At 40.9% G+C, this 25,797-nt stretch overlaps 1 protein-coding gene across 1 annotated transcript in view; it reads left to right on the plus strand.

The window, feature by feature from the left end:
• dhx35 (DEAH-box helicase 35) overlaps window positions 1-25,797 on the plus strand; it is a 67,931-nt gene that overhangs the window by 22,418 nt on the left and 19,716 nt on the right. The window contains exons 6-14 of the mRNA XM_043710727.2: window positions 3,171-3,232; window positions 5,694-5,763; window positions 8,183-8,242; window positions 10,215-10,327; window positions 12,073-12,169; window positions 14,893-15,051; window positions 17,120-17,330; window positions 23,623-23,747; window positions 25,048-25,102. Coding sequence (XP_043566662.1) covers window positions 3,171-3,232; window positions 5,694-5,763; window positions 8,183-8,242; window positions 10,215-10,327; window positions 12,073-12,169; window positions 14,893-15,051; window positions 17,120-17,330; window positions 23,623-23,747; window positions 25,048-25,102 — 952 coding nt within the window. The remainder of the gene's footprint in view (window positions 1-3,170; window positions 3,233-5,693; window positions 5,764-8,182; window positions 8,243-10,214; window positions 10,328-12,072; window positions 12,170-14,892; window positions 15,052-17,119; window positions 17,331-23,622; window positions 23,748-25,047; window positions 25,103-25,797) is intronic.

Genomic DNA, 25,797 nt, shown 5'->3' on the forward strand with positions numbered 1-25,797 from the left:
CAGTGGATGACATGGGATGTGGAACATCGAGTGAAGAGCAAGAAGGAAGCTTACTTCAGGTTGAAGAGGCAAGGATCAGACGGGGCTCTAGAGGGTTACAAGGTATCCAGGAAGGATCTGAAGAACATCAACTCACCACAAAACGACATGATCCACTCTCACTAGTATCCTTATATATGGCTGAGAAAGGACACCACTTTGACTGGGACAACACATCCATCCTCGGGCAAGCCAAACAGAGACACGCACGAGAATTCCTAGAAGCATGACATTCCAACCGGAACTCTATCAACAAACACATTGACTTGGACCCGAATTACCACCCCCTGAGAAAAAGCATAGGAAATGACATCACCAACCCAAAGAAACCCAAACATATAAATAGAAAGCAGGAATCATCAGCAGAGCTTCGTCTGGAGGCTCACAGAAATTGTTACCTAATATGGTGATAAAACTTCTGAAAATGAACCTTCCAGCTCAGTGAGCAAACCTACATCCAGAAACTGAAGAATGGACTTAGGAAAGCTAGAACAGGGCATGAAAAAGTTTTACCGAGTAGGATTAAGGAAAACCCTAAGGCATTCTACACTTGCGTGAGGAAAAAGGGGATGGCCAAAGTGAAGGTAGGGCCAATCAGGAATAGTGGAGATAACTTGTGCCTGGAGTCGGAGGAGGTATGGGAGGTCCTTAATGAATACTTTGCTTTGGTATTCACTACTGAGAGGGACCTTGACATTTGTGAGGACAAAGTGAACAGACTGATATACTCAAACAAGTTGATGTTAAGAAGGATGATGTGCTGAAAACTTTGAAAATCATAAGGATAGATAAATTCCCTGGGCCAGAGAGGATATACCCTAGGTTACTACAGGTAGCGAGGGAAGAGATTGCTGTGTCTTTGGCAATGATCTTTGCATTCTCACTGTCCACTGGAGTAGTGCTCGATGATTGGAGGACAGCAAATGTCATTTCCTTGTTCAAGAAAGGGAATAGGAATAATCCTGGGAACTAGAGACCAATCAGTCTTACATCTGTGGTGGGCAAATTATTGGAGAGGATTTTGAGAGACAGGATTTATGATAACTTGGAAAACCATAGCTTGATTAGTGCTAGTCGATATGGCTTTGTGAGGGGCAGGTCACAATTCTTTGAGATTGTGACAACACACTGATGAAGTAGAGCAGTGGATTTGGTGTACAAGGATTTTAGCAAGGTGTTTGATAAAGTTCCCAACAGTCGGCTTATTCAGAAAGTAAGGAGGTATGGGATACAGGGAAATTTGGATGTCTGCATGCAGAATTGGTTGACCCATAGAAGACAGAGGGTGGTAGTGGACAGAAAGTATTCCGCTTGGAACTTGGTGCTCAGTGGTGTTCCACAGATATCGGTTCTTTCTGATTTTTAAAAATTACTTGAGCGAGGAAGTGGAAGGAATGGTTAGTAAGTTTGCTGGTGGCACAAAGGTTGTTGGAGTGGTTGATAATATGGAGGGTTGTTGTAGGTTGCAATGGGACATTGACAGGATGCAGAACTGGGTTGATAAGAGACAGATGGAGTTCAACCTGGAAAAGTATGAAGTGATTCATTTTGAAAGGTTGAATCTGAATGCAGAATACAGGGTTAAAGGCAGGATGCTTGACAGTGTGGAAGAATAGAGGGATTTTCGTGTCCATGTCCATAGATCCCTCAAAGTTGCCACCCAAGTTGATAGAGTTGTTGAGAAGGCATGTGGTGTTTTGGCTTTCATTAGCAGAGGAACTGAGTTTAAGAGTCGCGAGGTTATGTTGCAGCTCTAATGAGCCCTTGTTAGACCACACTTGGAGTTCTAGTCTGGTTCAGTTCTGGTCATCTCATTATAGGAAGGATGTAGAACCTTTAGAGGGGGTGCAGCGGAGATATACCAGGATGCTGCCTGGACTTGAGGGCATGTCTTATAAAGTAAGGTTCAGGGAGCTAGGGCTTTTCTCATTGGAATAAAGAAGGGTGAGAGTTGACTTGATAGAAGTGTACAAGATGATGAGAGACACAGATAGAGTGGATAGCCAGAGCCTTTTTCCCAGGGTGGAAATGGCTATCACAAGGGGACGTAATTTTAAAGTGATTGGAGGAAGGTTTAGGGGAGATGTCAGAGGTAGAGGTTCTTTACACCGAAAGTGGTGGGTGCATGGAATGCACTGCCAGCATTGGTAATAGAGTCCGATACATTAGGGACATTTAAGCGACTCTTGTGTAGGTACGTGCAAGATAGTACAATGAAGGGTATGTAGGTTAATTTGAGGCACAACATTGAGGGCTGAAGGACCTATACTGTGCTGTACTGTTCTATGTTTGTAAATTCTATTTTACAAAATAGAATTACTTTCATTAGCCTTTTTATAATTGTTCCATCCCTATTCATTGGCCAGTAAAGTGAGTATCCCAGTGCCCATTTGGACAAGCCTATATTGAGCCACTTATTGTGGCATTGATTGATTAGACATTTTCCTGATCAGATGATTAGAACAAAATCTTACCACCATTCTGTTCATAGGCACAAACCAGACACCTGAGTCACCTGACCCTACTGGTGTGTCATTGTACTCTATCAATGGCAGCATTACATTTGAAAGGGTCAACACCACACTCTGCATTGAACTAAAAACAGAAAAATGCTGAAAATACTGGAGTTCAAGAAGCATTAATGATCAGTTAATCTTTTATCTCAATGAGTTTTCATCATAACTGGGAAGGTTAAAAATATAATATGTTTCAAGCTTAGTGAGATTGTGGAGATTGGGCAAAAGGTAATAAGAGAGAGTCTATGATAAAGACTGGACATTAAATGACAAGAATTGAATGATTTGAGCCAAAGGGAGTAGTAATAGGCAAGCAAAGAAATGAGAGATTTGTCTACCGTAGTTGTGATTGGAAAAATAAACAACAGTTGCTATCGAAATGCAAAACTGGGAGGAAAGCAAGATCAAGGCAAAAACATGCAAAGAAATGAGGTGCTGACAGAGATTATGTTCTGAATTTGTTGAACTCTATGTTGAGTCCAGAAAATTGCTAATTGCAGAATCAACTGCTGAAGTGCTGCTCTTCCAGCTTCCATTGCACTTCATTAGAAACCTGCAGTCACGTGAGAACTTCATAAATGAAACATAACTGAACACTGTACTGGTGTGTCTTAGTTTCTTACAGATGGAATGCTTGTTCGGGAAATGATGGCTGATCCTTTATTGAAGAAATACAGGTAACTATTGAAACTTTTATTCAATTAACCTTACTGAGAATTATATTAACCTAAATATATTTTAGATCAAAACGCTCCATCATCAAGTACAACAGAATATTGAAACATCTATGAATAGAAATCAAAACAAAAGCATTCCAGATATATTTTGTTCAACATCCTGGTTTATTTTACAAGCTTGGCAGTAATTGAAAATGACTTTGGCTGAAAGGGTAAAACATGAGACCCACTGCAAAGTGTTTCATTTGTTTGGTGTATATTGAAATGCTTTTGTTGCTGGCAGCATTAATCATTTATAACTTTTACGGACCAATTATCCCCTGGTATGAAACTTGTCACTTGATAAATATAGTTATGTCACAGCTGCTCATTCTTAAGTGTGAACATTGACACATATCAATGCAGTTACAGTCTTCAGAGTTTTACAACTGATGATATGAACTGAACACGGACCAGAATCTCAATAACATCATGTCCCAGTAAATGGGACAGTATTACAGAGGATAACAGGAGTGAGTTCAAGTCAGTTGTCTTAAGTCTGGCTTGATGTCTATTGAGTTTCCCTCCTTTAAGCTATAACGCTATATGAACCTGAATGATGACTTATAATTATGTCTCACTTCACTATGAAGTGCCTATTGAAACATAATTAATCAACTTGCTTTGTATGTTTTCTTGTAAATTTCCTTCCTTCCACTCTTTCTCCCTAAGGTTCCTTGCTGGGAGATTGGTTCCTCAGTCAAGTTGCGACTGTTCATGTTGTGAGATTTGATAGTGAGGTCTCAGGAAGCCATTTTGACTGATGGGTGGGGATATCACTTCAGAACCTAAAGCTGCCTCCATTAAGATAACCATATGATTGCAATATGGTTGTCCGAAATGAGAATCCTCTTCGCTTTTATTTTCCCTCCGATAAACTAGAGAGATTGAAGCCATTTGTAGCACCCCCCCCCCCAGCCCACTAATTCACAGAACTCAAGACAAACTGAGGACTGACCCTGTAATTCTCCTGGTCAATAGAGTTCATCTACACAATGAATAAATTTGCTGAATCATGAAGGTGGATTAAGAAGAATCAAGCATAAGATAAGAATAATTATACTATCTAAATTCATTTTGCAACAATCTAACTCTCCCAACTTTACTGCTCTGTTTTACAGATTATCCTGATATTTTTTATCCTTTACATTAAGCAAATCTTTCTTGTGTGTAAAGTTACTTTTCAGTAGTTTATATTTGCGACTTCCCTTACTTTATTTTCAAGTAATTTATTGAACAATTTCCTTATCTGACATGCTCTGAAAATCCATATGTTCATCAATTTTGAGTCTTATTATTTCTGTAATAATAAATGGAAACATTGAGAAAACTGAGAAAATATCCAGTCCACTTTATACCTGTAACCTAGATATTTTAATCCCAACATCAGCATATTTAAAATATACGGGTTAATGCTGATGTAAAAATTATATTAATCAATAAAACTAGGATTGTTATTTTCTATGGATGATATTCTTAATTTGAACAATACTGTCACCTTTCATTCATCTGAACCATTGACCTTGCTTACAGAATGACATACTCAAATGCGAGGAGGAAAAGAAATGGAAATAAATGCCACTAAATAAAGAAAACTATTGTAGATAGGTGTGATATGGCAGTCTGGTTTCTTTCTCCACAATGTCCCATCCAGAAACTTCCCAATCCTGACCAGGTCTTCTGATAAATGCTTCTCATTTAAAGATTGAAAACTGAATTAATCGAACTCAACCCCCGCCTTGTCCTCTTAAATCAAACTCGGAGTGTGATTCGCCGAACACCAAGAGTTGACAGATGGAGCACATTGTGTTCATGTGGTTACTTGTTAATTGGGAAGGAAAATCCAGGATGAGCAGTGGGGTTGAATTTCTATTAACTTCAGGACTTGACCACAAGAAACAGTGCGGCATTGAAGGAGTGTTGGACAAGTCATTAAATGCTATCTGCTTTGTCAACTGGATAAAAAATATCTAGTGGCATTATTTTGAAGAAATAGGATATCCCTACTTTGCTGGCCAATATAAACCCCTCCAGCAATTTCTGTTTTTGTTTTAGATTGCCTGCATTCACAGTTTTTTTGTTTTATATTAACCCCTCCTTGGCTGGCACATAATATGGACACCTGCTGTTCTCCAGGCAGCAGTTGAGATGTTCCATTAAATGATCACCTGTTATGTTTACTGTCTCTACAGATGTGTTATTTTTATAGTTTGTCATACATAGGAAGAATGTTGCAAAATGTTCATTTTTTTCTTTTCTTGATTTGCAATATGCATTGCCATTCTGAAGCATTTTTAATTGATCTAATTTGAGTTGTGATAGCCACCCCTTTGTTCTTGTAGGAAGTGAACTTGTACTAAGAGGTTTGATTGATTCATGTGATTGACTTCGTAATGGATTCTTTAATTTTCTCTTTTTTTAGCGTTCTACTGTTGGATGAAGCCCATGAGCGAACCTTGTACACAGACATAGCTATTGGCTTATTAAGAAAGGTCAGCAATCTGTAATGCTTTTGCATATGTTTGATGAATTTGAAAGTACAGCATGTTTTATTCTTGGAAGATAAGATCTCAGACTGTAGACGATTAGATCTCAGCTCTGCTGTCCTGCCACATCTAGTTAACTCACTGGCAAAGGAGGCTCTATGAATATCCCAATCCTCTATGGTTGGGGAACACAACACCTCAGAGCAAAAGGTAAGGCTAGAACATTAACAGCAATCTTCAGCCAGAAGAGCTGGTGGATGGTCCATTTCAGTCTCCACCAGAGGTTCCCATCATCACAAAATTCAGTCTTGAGTGAATTCAACTCACTCCATATGATAGCAAGAAATGGTTGGAGGCACCGGATACTGCAAAGGCTATGGGCCCCTGACAACATTCCAGCAATGGTCATGAGGATTTGTCCTCCAGAACCTGCTACACCCCTAGCCAAGATATTCCAGTACAACCACAACATTGGCATTTACCTGACACTGTGGAAAAATGCCCAGGTTTGCCTTGCTCACAAAAAGCAGATTAAATCCAACCCAGCTGATTACTGCCTCCTCAGTCTACTCTCGATCATCAGTAAAGTGATGGAAGGTGTCAGTGCTATCAAACAGCATCTGCTCAGCACCTGACCTGATTACAGCATTGATTCAAATGTGGACAAAAGAGCTGAATTCCAGAGGTGGGGTGAGAGTGACTACTCTTGACATAATGGCCACGTTTGTCCAAGTAGTATCAAAGAGCACTAACCACATAAATACAGTATCTAAAAGAGCAGGTCAGAGGCCAATAATCCTGCAGCGAGTAACTCCCCTCCTGATTCCCCAAAGCCTGTCCATTAGCTACAAAGCACAAATCAGGAATGTGAAGGAATACTCCCGAATTTCGTGGGTGGGCGCAGCTCTAACAACACTCTAAGCTTGACACCATCCAGGAAGAAACATCCTGCTTGATTGGCATGGCATCCGCGAACCACTGATGCTCAGTAGCAGCAGTGTGTGCTATCTACAAGATGCATTGCAGATATTAACCGAAGTTTCTTAGGCAACACTTTCCAAACCCAGGACCACTACTATCTAGAAGAACAAGGGCAGCACATACATAGGAATATTACCACTTGCAAGTTACTCTCCAAGCCACTTATCATCCTGACTTGGAAACATATTGCCATTCCTTCAGTGTATTGTCAAATTCCTGTAATTCCCTCCAAATTAGTATTCCATCCTTTTTACTTATCCAATAATGGTATTCTGTTCTCCATTAAATCCCCCCTCCTCGATCTCCCCTCGGTTGTAACATTTACATTGGACACACGGGGATGAGGAGCCAATTAGACACCTCATCCTTTTGATTAACTCCCTGTACTTCCTTGCCCTCTATGTCCTTAGCCCTATAAACAACCTCCACCTCCAAAACTCTCCATTCCTTGGCCTTGGTTGCCTTACAACTTCGATATCTATTAACAGGTGTGTCTTGGCTCCTTGCGCCCTGATGCCTTTCCCTCCTCCTTCTTCTCTTTCAAGATCCTTGTAAGCAACTTATTTAAGTTTTTGGTCATCTTCTGACATCTGCTTCTTTAGATTAGTGCCCGTTTTCATTCTCATTATGCTTATGTGAAGCACCATAAAATTTGGTTAATGGTGCTACATAAATGCAGATTACTATTGATAAACCTAAATGAGAGACTGGAAGATCAATCCCAATTCCCACTAGTGATCACCATCCTGTGATCGATAGAGGAATTATTTTGCCAGTTTCTTAGATGAGAGAAGGATCATCTCGATTATGTTATTCCCTGAGGTCTAAGACTATTAAACATTTAACATCAAACCTCATAGTTGAGTAATGAGTCACTTGGAAAATACATTGACATCTGTGGAAGTCTAGGGCATGAGCCTTAACCCAGTGATAGCACCATTGACATTGAATCAAATCATTTGTGCATTTAATTCCTGACGTAAGCACAATCCAAACTGATTTTTCAGTGATGAACTGAGAATGTGTTATACAGTATTGAGGAATTGTAAAATGATCTCACGACATTATTTCAAAGAAGCCCTTTGTGATGCCCAAATTAACTCAGTAACCAGCATCACTGTATGGTGGGGGGCTTTCTGTGAGCAAATTGATTGTTGTGTTCCCTGCAGTGGAGCAGTGATTACATTTCCAAAGTGCTTCATTAGCTGGTAAAAGGGCTATGAGACATCTTGAAGGCATGAAAGGCGAAATATAAATGCAAGTCCTCTTTTATTTCCCAGTAAAGTGTCGGCAGATTTCAAATACAAGGGTAAGTAAATTCATGAGAAAGAGAGAGGAAAAAATAAAACAGAACAGAGTTTGTGCAAAAGATCTTGGGGAAAAAATACATTAATTTTGTTGCCAAAGTGTGTTGGTCGTCACATACCTTTTTCTTTCTCTCCAGATTCAGAAGAAAAGAGGCGATCTTCGACTTATTGTGTCCTCTGCTACACTAGATGCAGAGGTATGTCCTATGCATTACAATACTTGTACGAACCCAGAGTAGGCATATCTTTCCTCTCCCTATCTCGATAAACTCCTTCACCCCCAGAACCCTCCGATCTATTCTAGCCTCCCACTTTTCCACAATTTTCTGTCCTTCACAATTAGTAGCTGTACTTTCAACTAATTTGGACTAAGTTCTAGAATTTCCTCCCTAAACCTTCGTGTGTGTTAGCCTCTCCCTCTATCCTTGAGAAAATACCCTGTTGCTAAGTGTTTGATCATTTCATTTATTATCTCATGGCCAAATATCGAATTGTGTTTGATTGTGCTCCAGTGAAGTGCCTTAGAGTGCTTTGTTTTGTTCAACACACTTTTTGAATGTGAATTTACATTACACCTCACAGCCTAATCTTAAACCAGAATAACACATATAGATACAATTCAGGTAGAAAGTTCAGTGATTGGAAGAACCGTAACACATTTGTGTACTGTAATGTAAAACTGGGGACAATTATAGATTGTCCTCCAGTAATATACTACAATTAGCAGTCCCCTGCAGGAATGTCCACATTAAAGTATTCCATTTCTGTGGATCATGAGAGGTTTCCTTTGTCTCTCATAATTCCAGTGGAACCTCCAGTGAAAAGCCACTTGTCTCCTACTTCTTGGCCTTCCACTGAGATTACCACAGAAAATTAAGCAAAATACTCTGAAACAGGGTAGCATCAACACTTGATAAACAAGCTGCTCTTGATACCACTGGGACCACGTTTTTTCTATCAGCTTTATCAGGTATGCCTTCTTTAAGATTTACAATCATATGTGCCAATGTTCCATGACAGTGAAGGAAGGTTGCTGCTCTTATGAGTAGGAGGAAAAACCCTCCCCATATATTAAATGCATGCATTCAGTGCCAGAGATAGTCATAGAGACATACAGCACGGAAACAGACCCTTTAGTCCAACGTGTCCATGCTGACCAGATATCCTAGACTAATCTAGTCCCATTTGCCAACACTTGACCCATATCCCTCTAAACCCTTCCTATTCATGTACCAATCCAGATGCCTTTTAAATATTGTAATTGTACCAGACTCCACCACTTTCTGTGGCAGCTATTACCACACCTGCACCACACTCTGCGTGAAAAAGTTGCCCCTTAGGTCCCTTTTATGTCTTTCGCCTCTCAACTTAAACCTATGCCCTCAGGTTTTGGACACCCCTAACCTGGCGAAACGACCTTGTCTATTCACTCTAACCATGCCCCTCATGATTTTGTAAGCTTCTATAAGGTCACCCCTCAGACTTGGATGCTCCAGGGGAAATAGCCCCAGCCTATTCAGCCTTTCCTTGTGGCTCAAACCCTCCAACCTTTGCAACATCTTTGTAAATCTTTTCTGAACCCTTTCAAGTTTTGCAAGCTCTTTCCTATGGCAGGGGAGACCAGAATTGCACAATATTTCAAAAGTGGCCTAAAACAATGTCATGTACAGCTGCAACACGAGCTCCCCAACTACTCAATGCAATGCACTGACCAATAAAGGCAAGTGTACCAGACACTTCCTTCTTCGCTACCCCATCTACCTGTGACTCTGCTTTCAAGGAACTATAAACCTGCAGTCCGAGGTCTCTTTGTTCAGCAACCTTCCCCAGGTTTCAGCTGGGGAAATGAGTGAGCATTTGCAATTGATTGTAGTACCCATGGATTATTGAATCAAAATTTGTTGACGTGACTTCAATAATGAGAAGTCTTCTGAGCAACTGTACAGGATGTTAGTGATGTGAACCACTCCATCATTTCTTTCTTTTTGAGGGGGTTCCTCACAGCTTCAGTTTGCTTCTCAGTTTGTTTCCAGCCCACAAATGTTGAACGTTTGACCTCTGACTTGTACATTTTAACAATAGTCGAAGTCTTTGGATTAAACTGCATCGCTGGTGTTCATGTTTATGAAGACTATGGTCTTTATATTTTTAAAAAATTCTTTGTTGCAGAAATTTCGGAACTTTTTCAATATGAATGAGACCAAGGACCCCAGTAAGGACACATGTGCCATCCTGACTGTGGAGGGACGGACATTTCCAGTTGACATATTTTATACTTTAAGGTATAGTCAGGGCTGTGGGAAAAGAACAAGAGTCCGTGACCATTTGAATCATTCTCTTACAGCAGTGGTTCTTAAATGCCTTTGTCCCGGGCCACTGAGGCAAGACAAAGGAGCCTGTATGCCACATTCCTGCCCAATCACCAATCCCCACCCCCCACACCCAACCCCACCTAACTCTATCCTTCATTTTTGCAAACCACTACAGGATCAAATTGGATTATTCTATGGGGAAAATGACATTGCTTTTGAGCAGACACTAGTGAGTGGTCCTAGGACATCCCTGCAGAAGTTCCTCAGATAGTATCTAAGGTTGAAACATCTTCAACTATTCCACCAAAGCCTTCCTTCCATCATACGGTCAAAAATCAGAATGATTGCTGATACAGGATTCAGCAGCATTCTTGATTCCTCAAATAAAGAAGCACTCTGTGCCCATGTGCAGCAAGACCTGGATAACATCCAATCTGATTCAGGACAGGTGAACAATGCTATCGTACTTGTCAAGAAAGTTCTGTTTGAGACCCTGACCAATCTTTATTCCTCAATCAGCACCACCAAATATGTTATAAAAACCGAAAGAGCTGTGGATTCAGAAACAAAAACTGAAATTCCTGGAAAAGCTCAGCATGTCTTGCAGGAAGTGTGGAGAGAAATCAGAGTTAACATTTCGGGGTCGAGTGACCCATCCCAGAACTGATGGCAGCTAGAAAATGTTGGTTTATATGCAGAAGATAGGATGTGAGAAGCAAATGATAGGTGGGGATAGAGTCCAAAAAGTACCTCATTTTCCACTTGGAGACCCTGCAGCCTTCTGGACTCAATATTGAGTTCAACAACTTTAAGAATTGAGTTCTGTCATCTCCTTACCCCCACCGCCACACAACAGGTCTTATTATCACATAGTCTGATTTTCCACATAACCCACTGTGAGCAACTAACAATGCCCATTAATAGCTATTCACCCTCCCAGCCAGATCGCTATCCACTTCTTTGTTTGTCCAACTATTCTTGTCTCTCTTTGGGCTCTATTCCCACCTATCATTTATTCCTACCCCCTCCCCGACCCCTATCTTCTCCGTATTAACTGACATTTTCCTTGTTCCCACCGGTTCTGAGGATGGGTCACTTGACCCTGAAATGTTAACTCTGATTTCTCTCCACAGATGCTGACAGACCTGCTGAGCTTTTCCACCAAATATGTTATCTGGTCACTTGCATCATCTTTGTTTGTGCATCAACTGTGCACCAAGTGTCATAAACCTGTTTCCTATAACCACTCTGCAAAACTGCTTCACTAGCTTTGCAAGTGGAAGCGATTCGGAACATCCGATGATTATCAAAGTTGTTATATAAATGCAAGTTCTTTCCGGATCTCATGCATTTATTCTCAATTTCCTTCCCTTTCCCCAATGCCAATGTGTCATTTTAGCATTTAAAAATGTATTTTCCTTGGATTATGCTGCGTTTCTCTAATTCTACATAAATTTCCAACAAGTATTTTTGTTTACCAACCAGCAGGAGGTACTGCAGACCAGCTGCTGCAAATTCATTCCCTATTTTAGTCTCACTGCTTCTTTCTAGGTTACAGCCAAAATCAGGATTTTGACATGGATGGGGATGTATGGAAGGTATAGGGAAGGTTATTGGGACTATCACAGACACAATTAATTTTTTTTCCATTCAATACTCAAATTCCATACAAAGCTTCTCCTTAACTGACTTTTTTTTTTCTTTTGTGTCCTCAGTCCAGTTCCTGATTATGTGAAAGCTACAGTGGACACGGTCACGAAAATCCACCAGAATGAGGGTGATGGGGATATCCTAGCATTTCTCACTGGCCAGGTACATTCTTTTCCTCTGTCCATGTAAATACTTTTTTTTTTCTGGCTTATTAACTGGTTAGAGCATGGATGTTAATGATGTTGAGGAAGAACGTTGTTCCCTGGGTTTTGTGGTCTCTCCAGAAATGGCAATATTGTAATAAAGGTTTACTAACCTCCTCAGCACACTGACTCTCTAAACCTGCACTGTCCCTCGAAATGTTTTTGGCCAGTGTCCTTGCCTCCTTATCCCTTCGAAAGATGCCATTGCTGGACTCTGTCATGTGATCACACTTCAAAGTTTTGATCAAGTAACTATTTTTGATGTTTGTGTGTGAGAGAACAGTTTTTTGGTTATTGCAGCTAAATCCAAACCTATTCTCAGTTGCTTACTGGTACTTTGTTTGGACACTGGACAGTGACAAAGAGCAGGAACTCTAGCCAGTCTCATAAGTTCAGGTATTCATTCTCAGAATATGAATATCACAGGCAAAGATGGTATTTAGTGTCCATACCAAGTCTCTCTTGAGAAGATGTTATTGAATTACAGCAGTCCAAGTGAGATTGCTAATTTCCACAGTCAAGTTTAAGTGTGGAGTTTCAGGAATTTAACAAAATTATAATGAAGAGCCAAAACCGAATTCTCCAATGGGGATGATTCGTAACTTGAAGGTGGCGATATGCCCATGCATGTGCTGTGCTCATCCATCTATTATCAAGAAGATCACAAGTTTGGATTTGGTGTTGAAGAAATGTTGACCAGGTGCTATAGTACATCCTGTAGACAGTGCATACTGCAATCGCAGTACACTGATGTAGGGAGTGAAAGTTTAAGATGGTTATAGGGTGCCAATCAAGTGGACTGCTTTGTAGCATGGATATTGCTAACAAGACTATCGTCAATTCAGTTCTGTATATCTTAGCTACTAGTTGACCTCAGTGAACCATTAGGGAGCTGGTTTCCAATGGTAACTTGCACTGATCTGTTGTAAACACCAGGTGAAAAGTGAGATGCTGTAGTTAGTCTGGCGCAATATCTGGTGCGTGATCACAAATTCAATTGCTCAAAGAACCCAGAGTCTGCAGAGCCCATTGATTTTCAGTTGCGAAGGCTGATAGGGGAAAGGTTGCTGACAGTATTGTTTGTTGCTAGGCAACCATGTGATATTTGCTGCCTCGAGGTCTCCATTGATGGAAAGAATGGAACCAGTGGCAAAAGCCAATGCTGCCTTAAAAAGGAAAGCATCTCTGTGAATTAAAATCATGACTGGCAGAATATTTTCCAGTAATGTCATTCCTGTAATGGCTTTAATCCAAAGAATATTTCTTCTGGGTGATCCTCTCTCCTTAACTTGCTTGGGTTAAAGCATTTAGTAACCATCTTGTGGATCTAAATAATATAGAAATTGCAGGCATTGCATCAACAAACCTTTTTGATAAAAATAATGTTTTGTGTAATTACTCGGTGCCAGGATTTGATGCAATAAAATACTTGGATTTGAATTTTACAAAAGAATCTACATTACCTTTGACTGAAATACCGCAAGTTACTGATAATGTACATTTTAATCTGCTGCCTGACTTTCTCCTCCATTTTCTCCTATATTTGGGAATTGTTTCATAGATTTTGTCATGTCCTTGTTCCCTCAAACTAACAACCATTCTTCATGTGTGGGCTTTAACAGTGAGCTTTGGTGTTCAGTTTGAAAGTGAGGTCATCATGGCTAAGCCCAAACTTGCTTTGCTTCATGTCAACACACAAGTACCTGTGACAGTAGTCGTTGAGACAGTTGTCCGAAAATGCTGTGGCCTCATCCTGGTCATGCACTTTCCCACCTCCAACCTTGTTTGAGGCACTCAATCTCTGCCATCTACGCCAATTTCACTTAGGTAATAGGGAATAATAGTCAGCACTACTTGGACTGAGGAGTGTAAAAGTCTTATTGAATATCCGGTTCCCAGTAGACAACATGTGGAAGTTATGGACATCATCTGAGGACAGGACAATATTCAGCATCTGGAGAATGCTCCACGTCAAGCTTTACATGTGAGGTTATGAACTTGGACTCCCATTAAGCAGCACCCCAATATAGGTGAAGAATATATAGGGAGAAAAAATAAATGAATGAAATTGGTTCTTTCCTCTAATTGAAAGGAATTTTGAAGATCTGTAAGGATATAAACATCAGTTTTAATATGCAATTTATAAAAGCAAATAATGGCTGCTTTAATCATGCTGAAAAGTGTTTTTTAGTGGGGAAGCTCTGTTTTTCATTACTATGGTATACTCATTTATCTTGAATCACATTTTCTTCATTTGTAGATCATTAGCATAGGCATTTCTGTGGTAAAATATGAGGCAATGGATGCATATTCTTAAGGCCATAAGGCTTTAATTCCCTCAGTGCACCATTTTTAACACATTGTTTACACAACTGTTTAAATGACTGTTAATGCACTTGTTGCCTTGATTATTCTGAATGTGCTGAGAACCAAGACCAGAATTAATGTGACTTTTAATAGCCACTTGAAAAATATAACATAGGGAGAAGTTAGGTTATTAGTGTTTGATGAATAGAGAAAAAGAGACAATGAGAAATAACTGGTGGTGCAGACTGAGTTGGAGTAAACATAATAGCCACTATTTTATAATGGTTTAAATATTTTTTTAATGTGGTAGGGTTTAACATGGTAGCACTAATAATTTCATTGAAATTCTTCCTCAGTCATATTTTCTTTCTGCAGGAGGAAGTGGAGATGGTGGTTTCCATGGTGATAGAGCAGGCCCGTGCTCTTTCTCGCAGCGGGATGAAAAAGCACCTCCGTGTTCTTCCAATGTATGCAGGGCTGCCTCCTGGCGAACAGATGAAAGTCTTTGAAAGAATGTCCCCTAACTGCAGGAAGGTGAGAATGCACATACAGATTTCTTGTTAGAAATGGGTTGCAGCTCCCAGTTATTCCAATATATCTACTTTGCCAAAATCTGTCCTGAGGCGACTGACATCAATCAGAGTGAGAGTTGTGCACTTTGCTGCTGGCCTCTGAGCAAGCAATGCAGTGTCAGCCAGGATTCCTTGGTGCTGTATAAGTCTGTGGGTATCAGGAGACGACAAAATAACTTGGTAGTAAAACTTTGGTCAAATAATCTGTATATACTCCGACCAGGATAATATCTGAAGAATGGCTGAGGTAATGAATGATAGCCAGTGGCCTTTATCCTGCAAAGGAGACAATGCCTTTAAAAAAAGAAAAATTACATTCATATTCAACATCCTTAGCTGGTTTAGTGCCAGATAGTTCCTATGTTACTGTTGTAACACAGTGAATCAAAGAGAAAAAGTAAAGGTTTGATAGATGTAGAAAGGTATGACAGGTTTGTGTAAGGTGGATAAAGGAAAGCTTTTTCTATTAGATGTTGATGCAAGGACAAGAGGACACAGATTTAAGGTTTTGAGCAAGTGATGTAAAGAGAATGAGAGGAAGGATTTTTTTTAATGTGGGGAGTATGAATGACCTGAAACACATGACCTGTGAAGGTGGTGGAGGTGGAGATGAGAAATGATTTCAAAGGAAAATTACATGGCACTTGAGGGAAATAAACCTGCAATTCTACAGGAATAGAATAGGTGAGAAGTGCTGACCAGATCATTCTGCAGACTGTTCTGCATCGACCCAATAGTGTTTTCTGTGCTGTTGTGATATTTTGAAATGCAGCGACCAATTTGCACACAGTAATGTCCCACAAAGCAACAAGATAACAGTATCATAAGTTAGTGTGCCTTGGTAGTGTTGTTTAAGGAATAACTATAGGTCAATTTTTGAAACTTTTCCTGCTCCTTTTGCGAAGTGCATGGGCTGTTTCATGAACAAGTATGTAGAACTCAGTTCTAACATCTCAGAAAATTGCTACCTCTGACTTGAAATGTCCTGGAGAAGTGTTACACTTAAAATGTTGACTTCTCCATCTCCTGATGCTGCCTGCCTTGCTGTGTTCTTTTAGCCTTCTGCTTGTCTATCTCTGACCATACAGCATTCCCAGAATTGCATTAAATTGTCAGACTATGTGCTCAAATCCTGAAGTGGGGCTTGAATCCTGAAGTAAGAGTGCTGTACCACCACTCCACTGGTTTAACTTGCACATTTAGCAGGCAGTTAGGTGACAGAATTATTTAAAAGTCATACAATTTATGAATAATACCCCACCAGCGAGGAATTGGTGGCACTTGGGAAAGCAAGAGAGTAGAATGTTGAAGGAAATAATTAACGGATAACGAGCCAATGTATGAAAAAGATAATTTGCATTTTTTTAATGAAACAATTGATTATTAGCCCCCAAAAGTTCAACATGTATTCAGAGTACACAGTACTCTACAATGCAGTGCTTCACTGTGCCACCATATGGTGCTGTCTCTTTTAATCTTTAAAAGCAGAAACAATGAGGAAAGCCAGCTTAAAATCATAATTGTACAATGCAAAAAGAGGTGTTCATCCTGTCATGTTTGTGCTGGCTCTTTGGAAAACGTTGTCTAATTGCCCTGTTCCCCTCGCTCTTTCTTCAGAATTTTTTTTAATGGATATATCCAACTTCTTTCTGAAAGTTAACTATTGAACTGCTTTACCTCACCTTTCACGTCTCTGACTGTAGTAATTTTCTGCACAAAAACATTCTCCTTGACTCCTTTATGATTCTTTTGGCAATTCCCTTAAATCTGCTTTCTCTGGTTATCAACCTCTAAAACTTCTACTTCCACCACCTTTTCACACAGAGAGTTACAAAGACTTAGGATCATCTGAGAGAATATTTTTGCTTCATCTCTGTTTTTGATCCCCTAGTTCTAGATTTTCATTTAAGAAGAAACATCTTTTCCACATTCTTCCTGTCAAAAGTCCTTAGGATCTTGTATGACTTCATTATTCTAATGCTCTATAAGTGTACAGCACTGATTGTATATTGCTTCATTTTTCTCTACAGATAGTGGTGGCCACAAACATTGCAGAAACCTCAATCACTATTAATGGTATTGTTTTTGTCATTGACTGTGGCTTTGTGAAGCTGAGAGCCTACAATCCCAGAACAGGTATTGAATCTCTCGTGGTAACTCCAGTCTCCCAGGCATCTGCAGCTCAGCGAGCAGGACGAGCGGGGCGAAATCGCTCAGGAAAGTGCTTCAGGCTATGCACAGGTGAGAGAATATCTGTAGGTAATGCTCGTTTCAAGCAATTCTGAGGCTCATCTGTGAAACTGGGCCTCTCAGGCCAGGAGCAAGGTAGCATTGTATTTTGCCTTCTAAGATGCTTTACTGGACAATTATCAGATAGAATTTGACATTGAGGCTCATAAAGAGATGATAGAACATACGACCAATTCTTGATCAAAAAGCTGGGTTTCAGGAAACTTGTTAAAATGGGAGAGGATGATAGGAATGTGGAGTCTGGAAAACTGAAAGCCCAACTGCCAACAATGAGACAGAAGAAATTGGTGACACACAGAAGGCCAAAATCTGAGGGATGTAGAGCTCTTGGAGGATTGTGGTACTAGAGGAGCTGGGAGAATTGGAATCGTTGTGTCTGACAGTATTAAAAGCACGGTGAGGGTTTCAGCCCCAAATGAGATGAATGGAGAGAAGTTGGTTGATATTCTGGAGAGAAGCAAATGGTCCTATTGGTGGGTAGGTGATTGTAGATGTGCAATGAGTGAGAATCATATCTGGCTTTACTGTACTGCCTCCATGGTAAGATAATGAGGAGAAAGTGAGGTCTGCAGATGCTGGAGATCAGAGCTGAAAATGTGTTGCTGGAAAAGCGCAGCAGGTCAGGCAGCATCCAGGGAACAGGAGAATCGATGTTTCGGGCATAAGCCCTTCTTCAGGAATGAATTCCTGAAGAAGGGCTTATGCCCGAAACGTCGATTCTCCTGTTCCCTGGATGCTGCCTGACCTGCTGCGCTTTTCCAGCAACACATTTTCAGCTCATCCATGGTAAGATATCCCACTGATATTTGCTATTTTCGCTTGTGGCTCAAATTTGATATTGAAAATGGGTAAGAGCTGGCACCTGTGGTATTGTATCTCAGCATGGATTTACCCTACAGTTGGAAGGATTGTGGAGGTTCATAGTGAATGGGTGCTTAATTCTGAATTGTAAACTATTTACTTTAATTCCTTTGGTAACCTCTATGGCAGTTTAAATGTGATGATCATGAATGAGATAGCAAAAGAAGATATTTTAAATCTTTATTCTGACCATACTTCACATTTTAAGAAAATTCCTTAAGTGAAAGCCAAGCTCATAACTTGAGTATGAATTGAAAACCTAGCCAATCCACAAGATTTCACCATGCTGGATAATTGTAATTAACAAACCTAGACAGCATCAGCAGCTCTGACTCCTGATGCCAAACTGATGGATTGTTCTTCAGTAGCAGGAGATCTCTGAGGATATTCCATAAAGACAGCAATAATGTTTGCATATCTATTTTTCTTCCTTTCTCAACATTCACTCTTCCTTGTCAGAATAATGACTCTTGTTAGGTTGCAGTGGCACAGGCACTGAGGGCACCCAGTACCTTAACTGGGTTTCTGTCCTTCAAATGCAAGCCTAGAAAGTGATAGTTGGCAGGCTACTCAACAAGAGGTGGATCACAGTTTAGCCTCCACTTTCCAGATGCCACTGGGCAATAAGTGGAGGAAAACTGCTTGCTGATTTACTTTCCCTCCATTGGGTTACTAAGCCCAGTTACGGTACCAATAGTGTGCCAGAGATCATGGTAGTAGAGAAATGATGGAGGTGCTCCAAATGCTAGGATAGAGTACGTAAAGAGACACTGCTTCCACTGACAGAAGAGTCAACAGTCAGATTTGAGATGATTGACAAGAGCACCAAAAGTGTGCTCTTGAGTGACCTCAAGAGTGACCTCCTCCATGAAGCAGAAATGGGTACTGCAAATGCTGGACATTAAAGTCAAAATTAGAGTGGTGCTGGAAAAGTACAGCCAGTCAGGCAGAATCCAAGGTGCAGGAAAATTGATGTTTTGGGCAAAAGACCTTCAGGAAGGGCCTGATGAAGAGCTTTTGTCCGAAACATTAATTTTCCTGCTCCGCAGATGCTGCCTGACCTGCTGTGATTTTCCAGCACCACTCTAATCTTGACCTCCTCCATGGACTGACCACACATCAGTTAATTACTGTAGCCGTTACTCCCAATGTGGTCTCCTCTACATTGGGGAGACAGAACATCTCCTTGCACAATGCTTCAGAGAACATCTCCAGGACACTCGCACAACCAACCCCCACCGCCCCGTGGCTGAACACTTCCAGTCCCTCTCCCACTCCGCCAAGGACATGCAAGTCCTGGGCCTCGGCCATCGCCACACCCTAACCACCTGATGCCAGAAGGGGGAATGCCTCATCTTCCACCTCGGGACCCTCCACCTACACAGCATTAATGTGGATTTCACCAGTTTCCTCATTTCTCCCTCCCCACCCCCACCCCCACCTTATGCCAGATGAAACTTCCAACTCAGCACCGCCGTCATGACCTGTCCACCTTCCTTCCCACCTATCTGCTCCACTCTCCTCTCCGACCTGTCACCATTACCCCCGCCTCCATCTATCTATCGTTCTCTCAGCTACCTTCCCCTCGCCCCACCCCCTCAGCTCACAAGCCTCATTCCTGATAAAGGGCTTTAGCCCGAAACGTCGATTCTCCTGCTCCTCGGATGCTGCCTGACCTGCTCTGCTTTTTCTGCACTACATTGAACAGTGAATGCACCCATCTATTTCTTGACATGAAATTTTTAATACTTGTTATTCAAGTATCTATTTTTTATGCACCCACATACTCTCACTCATCTTCCTTTATAGGAAAGGATCATTGGATAGTGATGAGGGGATTAAAACATGGAATGATTTCTCCCTGGCCTAGGGAAACAAATTGTAATAACCCTACTGCCTCCCAAGGCTGAGAGTAATATTTTTAGCGTCAGTTTGAAAGATGAAAGAACAAAGAAGACATGAAAAGTATTTCTTTCACTGTAATTCTTGCTTGTGGACTGAATCCAAAAGAAAAATGGCTTGTTCCCAGCCAGGGAGCATCTACTGTAGAAGAGCTATGACATTTATATCATCCACTGTTAACTGTGTTGAATCTCAATGCTGTTGCTTTCAGGTAAGACTTGTTGAATATTGGTTTATTAATATTTTTATAAGATGTAAGTAGGTGAGCTTGCAGCAGCGATAGGTACCTGGGACCTCCATGTTATGGCCATTTCAGAGACATGCATAGAGCAGGGTGAGGAATGGATGTTGCAGGTTCCAGAGCTTAGATGTTTCATTAAGAACAGGCAAGGCAGTAAAAGAGGGGCTGGTGTAGCCTTGTTAGTCAAGGATAGTATAACAGTGCTGAAAGAACTTTTGACGAGGACTTGTCTACTGAGGTAGTATGGGCTGAGGTTAGAAACAGGAGAGGAGAGGTCTTACTGCTTGGAGTATTTTATAGGCCTCCGCAGAATTCCAGGGAGGTGGATGAGAGGATTAGCAAAATGATTCTGGATAGGAGTGAAAGGAACAGAGTGGTCATTATGGGGGACTCTAACTTCCCCAACATTGATGGAAATGCTGTAACTCTAGTACGTCAGATGGATCAGTTTTTGTCCAACGTATACAGGAGGGTTTCCTGACACAGTATGTCGAAGGGCCGACAAGAGGGGAGGCCACTGTGGATCTGGTGCTTGGTAATGAACCAGGCCAGGTGTTTGATTTAGTTATTGATGAGCACTTTGGAGAGAGTGACCTTTAGTTTAGCGATGGAAAAGGGTAGGTACATGCCCTTAGGCGATTAGGCAGGAATTAGGATGCATAGAATGGGGTAGCAAAATGCAGGGGATGCAGACAATGGAAATGTGCAGCTGGTTTAAGGAACAGATATTGCGTGTCCTTGATAGATATATCCCTGTCAGACAGGGAGAAAATGATAAGGTAATGGAACTGTGATTTACTACAGAAATTGTATCTATTGTTAAGCAGATGAAGGAGATTTATGTGTTGATGAGGCAAGATAGATTAGATGAGGCGATGGAGAGTTACAGATTAGCTAGGAAGGATTTAAAGAGAGAGTTAAGAAGAGCAAAGAGAGGACATGAGCAGTCTTTAGTAAATAGAATAAAGGTGAACCCTAAAGCTTTCTATAGGCATATGAGGAATAAAAGGATGATTAGGGTAGGAATAGGGCCAGTCAAAGACAGAATTGGGAAGTTGAGTGTGGACACTGTAGAGATCAGAGAGGTGTTAAACGAACATTTCTCATCTGTTTTCACCCAGGAAAAGGAGAATATTGTACAGGAGAAGAATAAGATAAAAGATATTAGACTAGAAAGGATCGAGGTTAGTTATGAAGAGGTGTTATCAATTCTGGAAGGAGTGAAAGTAGACAAGTCCCCTGGGCCGGATGGGATTTATCCGAGGATTCTCTCGGAGCTAGGGAGGAGATAGCGGAACCTTTGGCTTGATATTTGCGTCGTTGTTGTCTACAGGTTTAGTACCAGAGGACTGGAGGATTGCAAATGTTGTGCCCTTGTTCAAGAAGGGCAATAGAGATGACCCAGGTAATTATAGACCAGTGAGCCTTACTTCTGTTGTAGGAAAGGTTTTGGAACGGATTATAAGAGATAGGATTTATAATCATCTAGCAAGCAACAATTTGATTTCAGATAGTCAACATGGTTTTGTCAAGGGCAGGTCGTGTCTCACAAACCTCATCAAGTTTTTTGAGAAGGTGACCAAGCATGTAGATGAGGGAAGGGCAGTTGATGTGGTATACATGGGCTTCAGTAAAGCCTTTGATAAGGTTCCACATAGTAGGCTGTTGGAGAAAATGCAGAGGCATGGGATTGAGGGTGATTTAGCAGTTTGGATTAGAAACTGGCTTTCTGAAAGAAGGCAGCGAGTGGTGGTTGATGGAAAATATTTAGCCTGGAGTCCGGTTAATAGTGGTGTGCCACAAGGATCTGTTTTGGGACCACTGCTGTTTGTCATTTTTATAAGTGACTTAGACGCAGGCATAGGTAGATGGGTTAGTAAATTTGCAGATGACACTAAAGTCAGTGGAGTAGCGGACAGTGTGGAAGAATGTTATAGGTTGTGGGGGACTTGAATAAACTGCAGAATTGGGCTGAGAGGTGGCAAGTGGAGTTCAATGCAGATAAATGTGAGGTGATTCGCTTTGGGAAGAATAACAGGAAGGCAGAGTACTGTCATTGGAAAGATTCTTGGTAGTGTGGGCGTGCAGAGGGATCTTGGAGTCCATGTGCATAGATCCCTGAAAGCTGCCACCCAGGTTGATTAGTGCTGTTAAAAAGGCATACAGTGTGTTAGGTTTCATTGGTAGAGGGATTGAGTTCCGGAGCCGCAATGCCATGCTGCAACTATACAAAACGCTAGTGCGGCCACTATTGGAATATTGTGTACAGTTCTGGTTGTCATATTTCAGGAAGGATGTGGAAGCATTGGAAAAGGTGCAGAGAAGATTTACTAGGATGTTGCCTGGTCTGGAGTGAAACTTTATGAGGAAAGGCTGAGAGACTTGGGTTTTATTTTCATTGGAAAGAAGAAGGCTAAGTGGGGATTTGATAGAGACATACAAGATGATCAGAAGTTTAGATAGGGTAGACAGTGAAGGTCTTTTTCCTAGGATGATGACATCAGCTTGTACGAGGGGGCATAACTACAAATTGAGGGGTGATAGATTTAAGACAGATGTCAGAGGCAGGTTCTTTACACAGAGAGTGGTAAGGGCGTGGAATGCCCTACCTGCCAATGTAGTTAACTCAGCCACATTTAAGGAGATTTAAACAATCCTTAGAAAAGCACATAGATGATGATGGGATTTTTTAGGGGAATGAGCTTAGAATAGTTCACAGCTTGGCACAACGTCGAGGGCCGAAGGGCCTGTTCTGTGCTGTATTGTTCTGTGTTCTTTTTTCTATATTTTTTTCTGTTGCTTTTTCAACAAAATCTATTTATTTTAAACTGGTACCACCCATGTCAATATGTGAAGAAATATCAATGAATGCCGAATGAGTTCATGTACTGACACTATGCCAACCTAAAGCGTGAAAGGAACCCCGCGGCAAAATAAAGATTGTCAATCTAATTTATCTGGAAAAATGATTTTTGTGTGCAACCATTCAAATGCAGAGTTAACTATCACTTAATTGCACCTAGATTTATGGAAAGTATATTAAGCTGTTGAAATTGGTGGCTTACTTTGTCATATCCCAGTTTAATTACTCTATATCTGAAACAAGCATTGAGGATCAGAATATGTGAAACAGCACCCCCTTGTTACGGAGTTGGCCGTAGACTAGAAATGTAAAATTCTAATTTAGCTTTTTGAGGTTTTACTGTGCAATTTGGGCAGGTTGGTGTGCAGGCTTCTGAAGGTTACTTGAGCTTTCATTCTCTCCCTGTGCTACTTCAGAGGAAACTTTTGAGAAGTTGCCTGAATCCACAGTGCCAGAGATGCAGCGCAGCAACCTTGCTCCAGTCGTACTCCAGCTAAAAGCACTGGGCATTGACAATGTGCTGAGATTCCATTTTCTGTCTGTAAGTAATTACTGCATGTTTAGCTAATGTCTATTTATTATCAAGTGAATGTAGTCCAGTGCATGAAGCCTGCAGAAGTGAAATGTGAAGCTTGTCGATTAAGTATTTTGATAGGAATTTCTCACAGCTCACAAAACTAGGCCAGGAGCAGTTTGTTATTTCTAGTCACTGATAGTAAATAGTTGTGACAGAGATTCTTAGAATCAGGAAATGTTGGAAGGAATAACAGCTCCCCTTCCAACATGGCTCCTGGCTCCCTTTTCATATTCTTACATTAATTGAAAATATATAAAAAACACAAGAAATCTTGTGATTGATTGTTTCAGCATTGGAAGAACCTTCTCTTCAGTTCCAACTTACCACAACTATGTGTTGACCTCTTGCAGTGCTGGAGGGCTGGGGAGCATCTGAATAAAGTGCTTTGGCTGCATAGTTATGTATGCCTAGCAGACATCTTGCGTTCTGAGGAGTTTGAATTGCTCTGCGTTAACAACTGTGTTATGTAACCCATAAAATAATTTTCATGCGAAGCATGTCAGTCATCACAGAAAAGTGCTGGAAAACACTTAGCAGACTGGGTAGTGTCTGTAGAGAAGGAAAGAGCTAAATGTTGAAAAATGCTCAGTTACATTCAGTTTCTATCTTCACAGATGCTGCCTGACCTAGTAAATGTTTTCTATTTAAGCGAGACACAACAGCCACTTCAGCATAATTACATTGCGCTGAAAATGACCCTGAAATCTCAGCCAGCAATGATAATTATTGAGTCTTATAATTAAAGGTGTGGGGCACATACATTAGAATGTTTTACTGAGGGTGTGGAACATATCAGAATGCACTGTAGTGAGGGTGTAGGCCATATCATAAAGAGAAATGGGACACACCAGAGTGTTGAAAAGAGCTCTTTGATATATCAGGGAACGAGATGGAGCATATTTGAGTAAATATGTCAGGCATTTTGTAGAATTTTATAGTGAAAGTTTAGCGCATATCACAATATTACAGTGAGAGAGGTGGAGCATATCAAGAAGTTACTGAGAAAAGTGTTATAATGAGACAGTTGGGGCATGTCAGGAGATGTTACAATGAGAAGAGTGGAACATATTGTGGTTCAGTGGGACATTAGTATTGGAGGAAGATGCAACACGCAAAAAAAGACTTTTATTGTCTGCAGATGTTGAAACTTGTTCTACCTTTTATAATAGACCTTGAGTATGGGAATGATATATGAACTATGGGGTTGTGATAGCCATGACACAAGTCAAACTCATGCATACCATATTCTTTGTACTGTTAACAGCCTCCACCGGCCCAGTCAATGGTCCAGGCATTGGAACTCCTTTATGCACTAGGAGGTAAGCATAAGTTTTTGTTTCTCGAAATTCATGTTCCCTGTAAATGATGTTTCAAAAGATAACCATTTTCTAAAGGTGGGACATGTACCCAACATAGAATTCAAGCACTTGCTTTTGTTTTGATAATTAAATTCTGGCATCTGCTATCTGCCCAATGAGGACTAAGTCTTGTTCTCATGTGTTATCTGATGGTCATTTATTAACTCCCATTTGCAGACTCATAAGAACAGGTGGAGCCTGCAATGATACAAAGACATTTTGTTATCATTCCATTATCCATCGGTTTCCAGTCATAATACTTGGACTTGGCTAAGCTCTGTTATTGGTGGCTGCAATGTTTACCATTAGAGCTTGACTAATATTCACAACCCAAGGGTAAGGAGATTCTTTGACAGTTCTGCAAATCCTTGATAACTGAATCTGCCCAGTAGGTAATTAAAATCTTTGGCGCTGATCTGTGAATCAAGCCATTCATTAAATTCCAAAGGCACTCGTTGATTGATGTGGGGGTGGGGAAAGGTACAAAATGTGGAATTGGGAGGAAAGAGGGGTGGGGGAAGGTACAAAATGTGGAATTGGGAGGGGGTGGGGGAAGGTACAAAATGTGTAATTGGGAGGGGAGGGGGTGGGGGTGGGGGAAGGTACAAAATGTGGAATTGGGAGGAAAGGGGGGTGGGGGAAGGTACAAAATGGTT

Source organism: Chiloscyllium plagiosum, unplaced genomic scaffold, assembly GCF_037043375.1.
Source record: "Chiloscyllium plagiosum isolate Xiang-an unplaced genomic scaffold, Cpla_swu_hap1 HiC_scaffold_15, whole genome shotgun sequence".
Taxonomy (NCBI): Eukaryota; Metazoa; Chordata; class Chondrichthyes; order Orectolobiformes; family Hemiscylliidae; genus Chiloscyllium; species Chiloscyllium plagiosum.